At 42.7% G+C, this 15,754-nt stretch overlaps 1 protein-coding gene across 1 annotated transcript; it reads right to left on the bottom strand.

The window, feature by feature from the left end:
- Positions 1–12,229: 12,229 nt before the first annotated feature.
- GPR27 (G protein-coupled receptor 27) lies at positions 12,230–14,890 on the bottom strand. Its single transcript, XM_069473810.1, has one exon. The coding sequence runs from the start codon at positions 14,692–14,694 to the stop codon at positions 13,564–13,566; it is 1,131 nt and encodes a 376-aa protein (XP_069329911.1). The 5' UTR covers positions 14,695–14,890; the 3' UTR covers positions 12,230–13,563.
- Positions 14,891–15,754: the final 864 nt, after the last annotated feature.

Genomic DNA, 15,754 nt, shown 5'->3' with positions numbered 1-15,754 from the left:
GCTTCTGGAACTTCTCTAAACCTGTCTATCTAGTGGACCTCAGCTCTGCTCTTTGGTGTGAGGACACAAGAAATGGAAAACCAAATTAATTTAGTCCAGATTTCTAGATTTGGGGTTTTTTTTCCTAAATAAAAGACTTCTTTTCCAATACAATATTACATTTATTCCTTTTTCTTTTTATAAAGTTTATTTAAAAAAAAATCTCTGAGTTAGAGATGTTCTAGGAAGTGTCACTTGAAGGGGAAGTGTTGATTTTACTCTGGCATACCACTAGTTACCATTTTTAAATTGGTATTAAATTGTAATTTAAACTTTATTTGTAACCGAAAGGTCGATTATAATGGATTGTCTGACATCCTGCCATTTGTACCTGTATCAATATTGCTGTGTAAAAATTCTGTATCAGAATAATGACAGTACTGTATATCATTTGATTTATTTTAATATTATATCCTTATTTTTGTCACTATCGTTGTCAGTTTTTATTACAAGCAGATTTCTATATAGGCCACATCCTAACATGGGTAAAGACTCCAACGTTGGTAAAACAGCCCTAACAATATATGCGTTTTCATTTTACATACAGGAAAGTTGTGTTTTGTATGGATTTTAAGGTTGTGCAAAAAATAAACAGTGTGAGGTTTTGGAGCACGAAGGAAAATGATGACATGTAAATCTGGTTGTAATGAGGGATGGACTTGTGGAGATTCACTGTATTGATTCAGCAAGCAGCGATGGAGTGTGTCTCGCGGATGGTCAGGCAGGCTGCTGGCCTGTCGGGTCCTAGCCCTGCAGTGATAGTGATGCCAGTGTAGACTGGCCCTGGAAAACCCACCGAGTATTGTAAATGGATTCAACATCACAAATAAACAACTTATGAAATGTGTCTAACTGACTAAACTTACCCATGCCAACCCACCAACCATTAAAAAAAAAAAAAAAAAAAAGTCGTTCTTTTTGTACTTATTTACTCACAGGGCTTACAATTGCACATTGTATATAACTTTTCCCTGGGGCTAACCTGTCCCATATATGTATGGGATTTTGCTGTACTAATTACCATACTTGGTCAGAGAAGTTATTTTCGGTTCAGTTTAGTTGAAACATTCCTCAGTGAGTTTGTTGAAAAAAAATTAGACTTCAACCAGTGGAATTATGGGTAAAGAAACAGGCACTTCGGCAATTTTGCTAAATTTGTTTTTGTATAATATTTGAGACATCCTTTTTCATAAGTGGTGAAAACTTAATTAGGTCAATCATCCATTTTGACCTAAGTTAGAAAACATAACCAATTCTTAGGCAATTTTGCTTTTACATGTGCCAATCCAGTTTTTTAAAAATTGCTATGCCTAAACGTGTACGTATGGCTATACCTAAAGGGGTGGACTACCTGTACACAGTCAAGAAAGGGAATGTGAAGTTTGTGTAGAAAATTAAGAACTGTGCCCACTGACTCACTACCACCCAAACAAGTAGAACTTAGTCATTTGCTACCTTTCCCTTTGGTTATTATTTTTAGTGTATAGTTCTATTTTGTAATTATTTTTAACTTGTTACGAAAATTAACACCTTTCACGTAATTGTTTTAAAAAAACTTGTAATCATGCTCCTTGGAGATTCTTTAACACAATTTTATGCAAAGCATACCAGGTCTTGTCCTGTGAAGGCTATGATGCCGTTTCTTCCAGCTTCCAGGATGGTCTCACACAGATGTTGGGACTTCATAGACTAGAATTTCTGCAAGGTAAAAGCAAGGTGAGAATTTACACAAGAAAAGCTAAGTCAACAGCTTACTGCTGGTGACAACATTGTGAATGAATTCCATCCATTCTAAGGTGGAAATAGATCTTATTTTGACCAAACCTCAAGACCAAACTCAAGTGGACCTTTGGATTTCCTTGCAAACATTGACTTCCATGAAAACTGTCATTTCTGACTTTGTTTATCCTTTTATCAAAAACTTTTTTTTTTTTTTTTTTTTTTTTTTACCATACAAAAGTTTATGCCAAAACTACTTCCTTACAGACCCTCCTCTCTCACTGAGGATCTTCATCCTTCCCAGAATCTCAATGTGGTTCTTTTGTTAGAGCCTTACACAGCCCGGTGGTAGATCAAACACATACATCAATTTTCCTCTTCATTGCTTTTAATATCAGAAATCTCACCCCACTCTTTTCTAGCTTCATTTTTTAGAAAATTAAAGTTGGGGGCCATTTTAATTTTAAAAACAGGACATTTTTGGTATTCAGTGACAGTCACTGTAAAATTCACTGGAAACCTTTTAGGATCTTTGTCTTCACATTGCCATGTACTTCAGCTATTATCCTCAGAATTAACTTTCCTTGCATTCTCTGATGTCCCCCACTAATTTGTTAATGCTCAATACTTCCTTTTGCATTAAAGGAAACTGTATTTCTTTCAGTACATTCAAAAATTTTAACTGCCAAAATAAAAATTGTATATATTTATAGCGTACAACATGATGTTTTGAAATATGTATACATTGTGGAATGGCTAAGTTGAGCTGATTGGCATACCTATTACCTCACATACTTATAACTTTTTGTATTGAGAACACTTAAAACTCTCTTAGTGATTTTCAAGTGTATAATATTAACTATAGCCACCATGTGGTATAACAATCTCCAGAATTTTTTAATGTATTCTAAAGATGAACATCTTTAACAACATCTTTAAATAAACTTCATTACCCCCACCTATATACATAAGTAATAAAGTTTTTGTGGGGGGTAATAAAGATATATATTTTATATATATTATATATATATATATATGTTTCAGAGTACACATTTCCCATAATTAGAGGTGCAATTAATACGCTGTTCTTGAAGTACCATTCCCATTTTTTCTATCACCCACCACCCTCAGAGATGCTGATTTGATTTGTCTGGGATGAGGCCCAGGTGTTGGGATCTTTTTTAAAGCTCCCTGTCTAATTGTAAGGTGCCCTGTGGTTGAGAGCCACTGAGACCGAATCAAGGACTATACTTCTATGGAAAAGTTACTGCTACACTGTGACACTATTTGATGAGCACCTTTCTAGTGGAATTAGAAGTGAGGAGAGTAGCTAAGCGTCTTTGTCTTGTCTTGCCACCCTAAAAAATTCCCATCGTCCTCAGCATAAATGAGTCCATTTCCTTTCATTCCAGAGGGAAACTCACAGAAGGGTCCCACTGGAGAATTTCAGTGGCTGTTACATAGCCCATTTGAAGAATTCATGCAAAGTTTCCTAGAATTAGGTAGGGAAGCAGGCCCGGTCCAGCCTGGCTGGCCCCACATCTCCCTTGGTTTCAGGAGCTCTCACATCCTCTAGTGCACCCAGGTAACCCAGCTTCTGAACTCCCCAGCAAGCACTCCCTTCTCCCAGCCCTTTCCCAATACGTCTCAGGGTTTCATTCTTTTTTTTACTGGATCCATAAATCATCAAAATGCTTTAGAAAGTCCAAGTTGGCACAACATTGTAGCTGAATAAATAAGACTAATAAACATTTCAATAAAATGTATACATAGGTAACAAAAGATTAAAAGCAAGAAAGTGGAAAATTGTAGTGTGGGCAACATGATAACGTGATTGCTGGCAATAAAATGCACAAGGTGATCTATGTCATGTGCATATCGAGGATGTATCCTTGTGCCCACATGGGGATTCCCTCACCGTGAAGCCTGGAACACCCACACATGCACGCAGTTGTGCCAGCCAGGCAAAACGACAGCCTGCCCCACAGAGTGACAACCATAGGACATAGCTGCAGGCACTCTCCCACATCAGTCCAGGGTTTCTCAACCTGACACTAGTGACTTTCTGGGCCATATAATTTTTTGTTGTGGAGGCCTCTCCTGTGCATTGTAGGATATTTAACAGCATCCCTGGCTGTTACTCCCTAGGTACCAGTAACACTCTCCGGTTGTGACCACCAGAAATATCTTTAGACATTGTCAAACATCCTTTGGGGGTTGCAGGTGAGGATAAATTGTTTAGTCTAAAGCTTTTTTGTGTTGTGGAACGTTATTTCATGAAAAATTTTTATTTCAGTACCAAAAGTTGAAACGATGATATTCAAAAAACTAAACCTCCAAATGGGACTTTGCAAAATCAATATCCTAAAAAACAAACAAAATATATTTGCATCCAAAGTGGTGGAGGGGTAAACATTTGATACAGTTTATATATTCAATCAAAGAAATGTCAGTTATCTCTTAACTCTGTAGTTTACTGTGTTTCAAGGAGAAATTTTTAGTCACTTTAAAATAAAGCTTAAGGCTCAGATATAATAAAACAAATTCAACCATAGATGAATGATTTCACATCTTTGGAGTGCACTTGTAAGCAAATTTCCACATTGTTTAAATCCAAATTTTCATTATCTTGATTAAAATGTGATGTAGTTTATGAAAAATGTTTTTTCTTGCAGAAACTCAAAAGCTTTACAAGCAAAATCGGGGAAAATTGTGCTTTATTAGGTTAAACAGTTGAATAACTGTTGAGAAGTTTCACAAGTTGAGTTTCTCCATAGACAAGACTGAAGCTGGCATGGGCATATTTGATTCATTCTTAAAAACAAACAAATCAGAAAAACTTCTTATTGTGGAAATTTTTAAACATAAAAGTAAAAAAAGAAAACTGTAAGGAAGTCTCATATATCCATCATCCAGTATCATATCAATATTTATCATCTTAATGTCAACCTCCCCCACCTGCCTCCACCCCTTCTATATTATCTGAAAGCAAACCAATTTGGTCCCTTCTCAACAGGGCTCACTAGTCACTATTCTATACAGGAAAGACAATCACATTCTTGTGTGTTATGGAAAACGTTAGTCCTTTCTCTTTTCATGGAGGGTCAGTCCTTTCTCTTTTAATGGTGGCTCTGTGCTTAAGTCCCCAGATGTGGCCCAAGTCCTTTCACTGATTAGCCTGTGCTCCTCAATATTTACTCTGGAGATATATTTTTGAAATTTCAAGTTGGAGTGTGAAATGGAGGAGCAAAATATTTCAGGCCCAGATCATATGAATGAATATTTACTCTTGTATAAAATTTTAAAAGATAATATTTTGCTGCTCAAAGTATGAGAGACTTACGGAAGAATATTGCTAACTATGGTGCTGTGATTGGTTTACAGGGAATTGAATTTTGTCTGAAATTATTAGTCCTTTGGACAGCAAATGTTAATATGTTCTATTAATAGTTTTTGTCTTTCTTTTTTTTTCTTTTCCAGGCAATTGTAACAAAATAATATTAATGTCGTTTGGATTTGGTTAGGAAGGGGAAAATCCCTGAATGGAAGATAAAACTGGTAGACACTAGTTGTCTTCCACAGTTCATTCATTTTCATATTTATTCATTACTTCTCCCATTTTCTCTCTCTCTCTCTCTCTCTCTCTCTCTCAGTAGTTTTAGCTGGGCACATGGCCACGCACCTAGACATCCAGAGACTGCATTTACCAGCTGCCCAGGTGTGGCCATGTGACTTAAATTCTTAGGGGTGGAATGTGAAGAGAAGTGATCTGCCCCACTTAAAATTGCCCTTCATTGGTTCTCTGATGGGGAGATGCAACAATTTATTGTCTCCTTTGGACCCAGAGACTGAAGGCATTTGGAGAAGATGATAGAGCTGACCCATCAGCCTGGGTTAGTGGACGACCTCCTGAAGCCAGGGAGAAACAATTAAGCCACTCTTATTTCATCTCTTGTTAAAGCACCCCCAACTCTACCCTAACCAATAAGTGGAATCATTCTTTTCAAAATGCATCATTTTGTTATAATTTATACTTCATTTTTTTATCTTCAAAAAATTTTTTTTTGCATTCTTGTTTAGCGGTTGCCCTGCAGAAGGCGGGGTCAGCTGCACACCCACCCTGCCAAAATTGGCTTGGATGTTGGGACTGATGACAGGAGGATGTGACCAGATTTATTATTCACATAATGGAATTTTCTGGTGAAAGCAGGGCAAGCACACGTTGGCTCGGGTGGCAAGTAAGTGAGGTTGATTTTAGTTTGTATTGTAAGGTTCATGCTAGGGTTGGGTAGCCCAAGCGTAGGGCAGAAAAGAGAGAGAGAGAAAGAGAGAGAGAAATGGGGCTTAAGAGCTGTCAGTGTTCCAGCGTCAAAAAGGGGTTTTCCTCTTTATTACAGTCGTGATATGATATCGTAAATAGAGCCTGCTAACCAAGTGGAGGAAGAATCTTCAAATCAGAAATGGTTGAACTTACTTACATATTTTGGTCGCAAGAGCATTCGTATTCCAAACCCTAAGAAAATATGTAAATCCATCTTCTTGCAGCCAATGTTCCAAACTCTAAAAGATGTCACCTACCTATGGATTAAGAAATTTTAGAGACAGAGAAAGTCACTGAGGCCCATTACAACTGAAAATTTTCTTACAATATTTAAATGAATTTTAATGTTGTCAAAAGGTGCTCGCAAAAAAAAAAGAAAGAAAGAAAAGAAAAAGGAACAAACTTTAAATGACAAATTCTCAGTGAGCAAAGCTATCTAGCAGAAGAAAAGCAATATACCATTAGCAAAAGACTAATCATGTCTTTGTATAATTGTGTTCCTTTCAATAGAGACCAATTATTAAATATATAGAAAGCTATTTAATATTAATATCTTTATAAAACTTATAAGGTAACTTATGAATTTTTAAAAAATCCTTTGTCAGACCACATGTCACCATACTCATAAAGGATTAGCACAATTATGCAAATCAAATTCTAGAAATAGCTCTGGGTATCCCATAATTCCTCAAGACAGATATGCAAATTAAACTGATCGTGACTGTGGGTTAAAAGAATCACATGCTGTACTGTTACTCTTTACATCACTTTGCAGAATGAATACCTGCATGAGTTCTGTCCTATCTCTTCTCTGTCTTTTCTGCCCGGCACATTGATTAACATATAGAAAATGTATGGGGAATTTATAGGGAATAAAAGGGGAAAAATGAAAAAGACAATGAAGAAAACTTTCATTTCCTGGTGCATTTTAAGTTTAGCAATTCCTGTAGAACTTTTTAATAAGGCATGGATTAGATTGGCATTGAAACATAAATAATTTTTCAGAGCCCTCTGAAATTACAGCACATATGTATTCTCAAGAAAATGAAACCATTTATTGTCCTCTTCCGGTTCCAACCAAAAAACAATGGGTACTTCTCAGGTATCATTTCGTGGATGAAAATGAGATTTCCATCCTAGAAAGCTACACAGACTGGCATAATTCAGATAATATAAATGTATCAGGGAGATGTTTAAATGCACACTTTTCCAACAGTTAACATATTCTCCACCTAGAATAGGCTGGCCACTCAAAGCTTAATTTATAAATGACTAAATTATTCCTCCTGGAAGCAAAGTAGTATAATAGTAGCTTTAAATTACCTGTCTCCTTAATGTTACTGTGAATAGGAATGTTGCATTTATGCCTTGACATTGCAACTTAAAACGTTTTTTGTATGATTTCTCTGTGTAATTTGAATTTACTTCAAAACTTCAGGCTTTCGGATACAAATAGTAAGCTGTTTATTTATCTTAAATGCCCAAGACTAGCATACAGGGTTCGCTGGATACGAGTTAAGCCTTCCCACCACCCACCCCCTTTTCTCTTAAACAAAAGCACAAAATACCCTTTTCTGTAGTGTAAACCTGCTATTCCACTCCCGCCCCCGCTTTGCATGGGTGGGGTGGTCCTTTCGAGGGCTACCTGTTGTGATTTCTGTCTAGTTCTGACATCACTAATCAACAGCATCTTTGCTGGCTCTCCCCACAAGATGTGTGCTATCCACACAAAATCTCAGCAAGATTTTGTGTAAAAAACTTCCTCCATTAAAATGACCACATTCTTACCGGCTCTTGAGCACTTGGATAGAATTGGAACTGAAAACTTTGAAGAGACAATTATGTGGTTTTATTTCACTTAGAGAAATGTATTTGAAAGATGGATTCCAGAGTGAGGAGAGTGCAGAAGGAGTTAGAAAGAAATATAAGAACCTGGCAGGAGGGGGAAGATGGAACCTGGACAATTTTTGTTCCAGTCTTCTTGTGTTTCCTTCTTTCCTCAACTGGGTAATCAGAGATCTAATGCCCAGGACCCTTCCTAGACAATCTATTATGATGTCTGGCCTCCTCAGTATCCCCGAGCTCTTTACATAGATCCGTCTTTTGGCATCTATGATGTTCTGCTTTGCTTTATGGTTTTGGGTGCATTTGCCAAGTTTCCCCAACTAGCTTGCTAACCCGTTAGCAAGGGAACGGTGCCTTCCTTATCCCTGTGTCTGTCTGCACTGCCCAACACCGAAACCGTCTTCTCATTAGTTTTCAATATCTACTCATTGGATGGATACTTCAAGTGGTTTTCTAGATTCCTCTAATTAGGTTTATGATATCTAAAAAGTTTAAATGTACACTGATCAGAAAGATATTATAAAGTGCAATTAAACAGAACTGGCCTAGTAAGAGGTATTTTTTTAATTGTCTGGACTTATTTCAACCTAAGAAATTATGTCAGATCTATCTCATTATTTTTCTGGAGTCAGGTTAATTTCACAGTTAGCAACAGGCAGAACAATATGATAGTTGGGAAAAAGGAATTAAATAAGTCTGATTTTTACAAATTTGTGGAGACAGGCCCAATATCAAGCATACCTATTCAAGGGGTGGAGGGAATGGAGTGATTTTAGATATTGTTGCAGTTACCTGTTGCTTCAAGTAACAGGCTTCCTGAATATTAATGACTGAAACAACAGTAGTTTTTATTTCAAAAAAGAAGTCTAAAGGTATGAGGTTGCTTCCCTGGTTAAGTGGTGTAAGAATGGTAAAACAGGTGCCTTTACTTTTTTATCTTTCTGTCCTGCTATCTTTACTGTGTTGACAGTGTCTCTCCTCGTGGTTGCAAAATGGCTGTTGTGGCTCCAAGCATCACATCCTTACCCAATAATATCCCAAAAGGAATGAAGATGGAGGGAAAGAGAGTTCCCTTCGTAGGCGGAGTTAGACTTCAAAAGTCTTTTCCACGTGGGAGGAAGAACATAGAGAACCCCTTGAAGTCAGATCAAGTGTGCTTTTACTTCTATTATATTTACTCCTCAAGCAGCTAAGAAGCTGTGCAAAGGATATTGATATGGGAGTAGGATGTGGGTGGGTGGCGATGGCTTCCCATTGCCTCCCTTTTCCCTGGGGGAGAGGGTCCTGAAGTTCAGTAGTCTTGGCAGCCCACACAGAGTGACACATCTGTCGAGTGAATAGAGAACAATATTTTGGCTCTGCTGCATTTATAAGCCCAGCCACCTCAGTGTGCACAGACAACTTAAAATGCTGGTAGGACAATAAGTCTGCTACTTAGCCAGCCATGGCACTTGGATCTAATGATTAAGTTTGGAGCCTTGAAAACCTTGCAGGGTCTGCACTGGGACAATCTCCCCCTGTCTGTAGAGGCTAGGAATTTACCCTCTATGTCTAGTTCCCTCTTTATGTCTGGAAGCTTAGCAGGTGCAGGTACTTTGGGAAGTGTAGGAAAGTGGGAGCAAGGACGTTGGACATAAGGAATAACACATGCAAAGCCGTGAGAATATGACACAGTATGGTCTGTTTGGGGCACTGCCAGCGACTTGGAGTGACTGAAGTACAGGGCCTGAGAAGAGAGTGGGAGATGAGACCGCAGAGGAAGCCAGGAAGTCAACAGTGCATGCCAGGTGCCAGAGTGCAGACTTCATCAAGGTAAACAATGTACTCTGGGAGCCCAGAGGAGGTATGACTGGACCAAGAAGAGCTTCCAAAAGTCTTGGACCTGGGTCCAGCAAAGACCTGATGTTCAGCCAGAACTCTAGCATGTGGCTGTACAGGTAAGTTACGCCCACGCCATACCAGTAGTTAATTATTGTGACTATTTTCCCTGCTCTAGAGGGGTTGGTGAGGAATTCCCAGGCAGAAATAGGGGATTGGGCTATCCAGGAAAAGTGGAGAGCTGTATAAAAGTAATCAGAGAAGGGAAAGATGAGAATACAAAGGGTGGATGAGCAGGGTGTTGGAGAGGCCAGACAGTGAAAGGCCTTCTGTGGCAGACACAGAGGTTTCCCCTCCAACCCGTAGGCCTTGGGAAAACAGGGTGGACCCAACCTTGCCAATCCAATGACCCCCCTGCAAAATTAAACGTGAGTCAGTCCTAGGACCTGGGACTTTGTCGCCTCTTAGGGTGCAGGGCATTTGAGAATGGAGAGGGCTGATGGTGAGATCAGAGACTTGGCAGAAATAATTGTGTCATGTTTTATTTCTTTAAAGAGAGAGAGAGAGAGAGAAGAAGAAGAAAAGGAGGGAGGGAAATGGGGGAGGAATGGAAAAAGAAAGGGAGGAAGGAAGAAAGGAAGGAGAGGGAGGGAGAAAGAAAGGGAGGGAGGAAGAAAAGAAGGAAGGAAAAATAGAAAGGAAAAGGAAATGGACAAGAAAAAAGGAAAAGTAGAAACCAGTACAGCAAAACTGACCAGATTTGGGAGGGTTGAACGGTGGAAACAGATGATTTATCATAGTTATTGATTTGTTATATGCTTCCTCACTTCACTTGAAATACATTTTAAAATAATGAATATGTCAGGTGTAAATTTATATATATTTTACATATATATAAGTAATATATGTATAATCTCTCTGCAAAGCTTTTTGACATATCAAAAGGCCTAAAAATGCTTGGTTTGATCCAATAATTTGATGGCATAACATGCAAAGATGTATGTGCCAGAAATCCATTTTCTAGTGCTTCAAATATACAATTCATTTAGTTGTGCTAAATTAATTTCCCAAATAAACAAAATGAGCTATTTTAATGGACTCTTTCCCAAATACACAGTACCTGTCCTGGTACAATGAGCAATCTGGACACAACTAACCTTTTCTTGATGATTTTTGATTAATTAACAAAGTACATGTTAATAGATTCATTGATCTGTTGCACTTGGAGAGGCTTTTTGCTCCTACACACTACTTTCTCCTAGACAGCTTGTCTCTCTCTCTTGGTTCATTCTTTTTCCTTTGCGGTTGGCTGTTATTTCTCACCACTCTCACCTGAACTCTCACTAGAAATTTTGCCTTCTCCCACCTAATCAGAATTTAAAAACATAAATACAAGAAACTCAGGTAACCAAGTTTGTACATATTGCATCTAAATTAAATTCATGCCCAAAGAAAGGCCTGGAGGTATGTCTCCTGTCATCTGAGGAGCTTGTTAAAAATGCTTTTTCCCAGGTCTCATTCAATACATCCTAGTAAGACTCTTTGGACCACACAAGCACTTAAGGTAATTTGTATAAATGTTGGAATTGAAGAACCTCTGGCTTATCGATTCTCCTGTGAAAAAATATCCCCTGAATTCAAGGCTATGTAGGGCCAACAGGTCATCTCTGTTGCAGCCAAGCTGCTGCTTTAGGCTGGAGTGGCTCAGGAGTTGGCCATGATGGGCTGGGTTCCTGTGCCATGCCAGGTGTGAAATATTCTGCATAGCACACAGCCTTGCTGACCTCTATTTTTTGAACTTGGATCCCTTGGAGGGTTAGATGAGGAGAGATTTACTTCCTGGGCTTCTGTGTCTTTGGGTTGGCTGAGGTTTCTGATGAGTAGCCAGTAGAATATTGAGGTCTACTCGGACTTATGACATGGGAAGCAATGGAGTTATTGTTATTCATTCTTTCCAAACATGAGACTGACTTCACAGACTAACTTTCATAAACAAAATAAAATAACGCTTCCCACTTACCAGAGGTAAATTGGCCACACCCTCTAATTATTACTTATCCCTTTTGGACTGAACATTTACTAGTTTATATTACACTTAACGAGAATAAATTCAGTATAGCTACTGAACCCACTTTTTACTAATTTTTATCAAAATAGTTACTTTCCTTATACTCATGTTTTATGTTTTAAAAAGTTTTTTATGTCATTTAATGTATAGTAACTAAAATTCTGTCATACAAATAAAAAACAATTTTAAAGTGGTATATATGTCTACTGCTTCCCTTTAAAGAGAAGATTTGAAGATTTTTGTCTTGCATTTTAAGCTAAAAAAAAAAAACAAAAAAACTTCCAAATGTCTTGGGTACACTGATGGTCAAACTAGGAAACCTGAAACTAAATAACATGCACTAAAAGGTGAAAAGAACGTGAGTAGCGTACTCAGACATACATTAGTATCAGTCACAGCCTCAAACAACAGCATACCCGTCCAGAATGAAAATACTGGTATATTTGTATAATGCAAAGAGAAATACAGATATAAATCCTCAAAACGGAAGGTACATTAATAAAAATGTAGCATTATAAGCAAAAAATATTATATAGTACTTGCAGAATTTAGTCTTTCAGTTTAAGATTACAATGTCTAACAAAGAAATATTATTTAAATTATAGTTCTCATAATTAATTTAAAACAACCATCAGTAGAACAGCACAGCTTATCCTAGCAAACATTTTAAGGAAATGCTTTGTCTCCTAGAAATAAGGTATTATTATATTCCATTCATTTATACCATGAACAACAGAACAATTTTCAAAGTGGAAATTAGTTTCATAAGACAGAATAAAACTGGGCTTCTCAAAGCACAAGCCGTTTCCATAAAATTATTTTAATTTTTTAATTGGCAAAAAATACCTAAACAATTTTGACTTAGTACTCTGCTTCTCAGAGCCCTCCCAATCCTCAAACCACAATCAGTACATACAAACACATGCAATACTGTATTTTTCTCCACACCATTACTAACCAAAACACTTTTTTAAAAGTTACAACTTTACAGAAATGTTTCCATTCAAGACTGGTATAATACAGAGAGCAGTTGTCACTGTGTATTTTTTTAGTACTATAAACCAGGAACACACTCTTACTTGTTCCTGCTTAAAAAATGACTGCCTTGCTACTGATTTCCATTTCTGCTCCTTAAGTTCAATATCAATACTGCACAAAGTTCTCAACACTTCCAAAGAACCAGCGCCGCACAGCTGACCTTGCAGCTGGCAATTCAGAGGGAATTTAAGACAACTCCCACCCCCAACCCCCTTTCTCCTGCTTCCAACAGAAGATCCTCAAGAAATCTAACTTGTGAGGTCCCCCTAGGTTCCTCTACTTCACTGCAAAATGTAATGCCACTTGAGGTTGTCAAAAATAGCTTCTGTAGAAAACTGGCCATGGTCTTTAGGAAACGCTGCATGAAGAAAATTAGTTTAACCTTTATAGAAAAAGAAAAAAGTAATCACACATGGAATAAAAGACGTCAGTACCAGTACAAAAAGACTGCAGGGCTTATTGTCAGGAAGAAGAAAGTATATTTAGGAGGACGAACGTACGGAGCAGGAGTGGGCTGCACGATCCTGCTCCTCCCCACCCCTACCCACAAAGGAGTCTGTACAATCCCAGTGTTTGTCCACGTTGAGAGTCATTTTGAAGGCAGCTTAGAAAACTAAAAAGGGGACAGAAGGGAAAGAAACGACGTCACTGTCCAAGCCAAAGGGAAAGGCTGGGTTGGCGGTGGGGGGGGGGCGGTGTGAGGCGGGGGACTCCCTCATAAGCCAATGCCTTTCAAGTCGCAGGGATGGGTCGCCTGGGTGGTCCGAGGGGTCTGGCAGCAGGGGAACTGGGCCCTGAAGCAGTCCCTCAGCTCCCTGTTGAAGAGGAAGCACACGACGGGGTTGATGCCGGCCTGCGCAAAGGTCAGCCACACAGAGGCCGTCAGGTAGGCCTGGGGGACGGCGCCGGGCCGCACCAAGACCCGCAGGTAACTGGCCACGACATAGGGCCCCCAGAGGAGCAGGAAGAGCAGCGTGACGGCATAGAACATCTTGCACAGCCTCTTCTCCGTCTTGAATTCTTCGAGCACGAGGAGGCGGCGCGCACCGCGGCCCGGCCCTGCGGGCCGGATGCCCACGAGCGCCGGCGGCGTGGGCCCGCGGCCGAAGCCCGCCGTCCAGTTGGCGGCCGCCTGGCCGGTGGCGCCCGGGCCGTGGAAGGTCCAGTCGTGGCTGACGGCGGGCACGAGGCGCGCGGGCCGCATCTTGCGGCGGTCGTGGATGAAGAAGAGCAGGCGGAGGTAGACAAGGTGCGTGGTGCCCACCACCACGGCCAGCAGCAGCAGGAAGCCGAGCGCTCCCGGGGCGCCGTCGGGCCGCTGCTCCAGGGCACACGGGGCGTCCTCGTCGTCGCCGCCGCCGCCGTCCAGCACGGGCGGGAAGGCCGCGGCCAGCGCCAGCGCCCAGGCGGCGCACACCAGCATGGCGGCGCACGGCCAGCCGGCCAGGCGCTCGGCATAGAAGCGGTGGTGCGCGATGGCCAGGTAGCGGGTGACGCCCACGCCGAGCAGCAGGAAGGCGGCGTGGAAGCAGAAGAGCGCGGCCAGGAAGGCGAGCAGCTTGCAGCCGAGCGCGCCCGGCGGCGCCCCCGCGGCAGCCGCGGCACGCCGCGCGGCCAGCATGACGGCCGGCAGGCAGGCGAGCGCGCGCAGCCCGTCGGCCAGGCACAGGTCAAGCAGCAGGTAGTACGGGGCGCGGTGCAGGCTGCGCTCCCGCACGATGAGCAGCGCGAACAGCACGTTGCCCGCCAGGCTCACGCACAGCAGCAGGCTGAGCGTGGCCAGCTTGAGGCCCAGGGCGGCAGCCTCGCCGCTGCTGCCGCCGCCCGGCTCGCTCGCGTTCGCCATCGCGGCCTCCCCAGGCCGTGCGCTCCGCCCCGGGGCCGCCCCCGGCCTCGCCGCTCCCGCAGGCCGCCGGCCCGCGCTCCGCCGCCGCGCGGGCCCTGGGCGAGTTTCGGGGTGGCGGGACTCAGCCCGCGCCCAGCCGGCTCCTTTTCGGCTCCCCGAGCCGCCGCCGCGCCACCGCCGCCGCCATCTCAGGAATGGTGCGCGCAGGAGGCGACGGCCACTCCCTGCGCCCTGGGCGCCGCGGGCTTCACTGCGGACAGGGCCGCGCCGCCGCCCGCAGCCCCCCACATCCTCCTCCTTCTCCTCCTCCTCCTCCGCTGCCGCCGCCGCGCCTCTTGGCTCTGCCCCCCGCCGGGCCCGTCGCCGCCGCCGCTGCCGCCGCCGCCGCCGCCGCCGCTGCCGCTGAGCCCCCTCCCCTCCTCCGGAGCGCGCAGCGCGGCCGCCGCCGCCGCCAGCCCCGCCGAGGCATCCCGCACCGCCCGGGCCGGCTGGGCTGGGGGCGCAGCCGCGCCAGCTGCGGGGTCGGGAGGCGACCGGGAGGGAGGCTGGGCCCAGGACGCAAGGTGGCGACAAGTCGCGTTTGGCCCCAGGTAACGGGGGTCCGGCGGCGGCGCCCGCGCTGGGGTCACGGTGGCTGTGCGCGGGGGTGGTTGCCTGGGATGGCAGGGTCGGGAGGCCTCAAGGGGGCAGGAATATCAGGGATGAGCCTTCTGCCCGAAAGCCAATAATAATTAACGGTAGTAATCATCATCATCGTAATCATAAAACCGCTAATACTCAGGTGAGCACTGATGTGTTGGCAGTGTGCTGGGGAGCTTTACAAGCATCCTCTCCCTCAACAATAAGGTCAAAGTTGATGCTATTCCCAACCCTACTTTAGACCCGAGGAAGCACAGGCTTGGAGATCAAGGGAGTTGAGAGCCGGGAAGTGGTGGAGCTGGGTTCGAATTTTGCTTGGTCTGATTTCCAGGGCTGGACTCACAGCGGCTCTGTGGCACACCCTGCTCTCTAACTCAACCGTGATCCCAGGGAAGACATGTATCAGGGAAAGAAATTCAGC

Source organism: Eulemur rufifrons, chromosome 7 (assembly GCF_041146395.1).
Source record: "Eulemur rufifrons isolate Redbay chromosome 7, OSU_ERuf_1, whole genome shotgun sequence".
Taxonomy (NCBI): Eukaryota; Metazoa; Chordata; class Mammalia; order Primates; family Lemuridae; genus Eulemur; species Eulemur rufifrons.
Note: the sequence above shows the minus strand (reverse complement) of the source record. Positions and strands in the feature narration are given on the sequence as shown.

Bases quoted from the DNA above. Each gene is read 5' to 3' on its own strand.
- GPR27 (XM_069473810.1), bottom strand. From the start codon at position 14,694: ATGGCGAACGCGAGCGAGCCGGGCGGCGGCAGCAGCGGCGAGGCTGCC.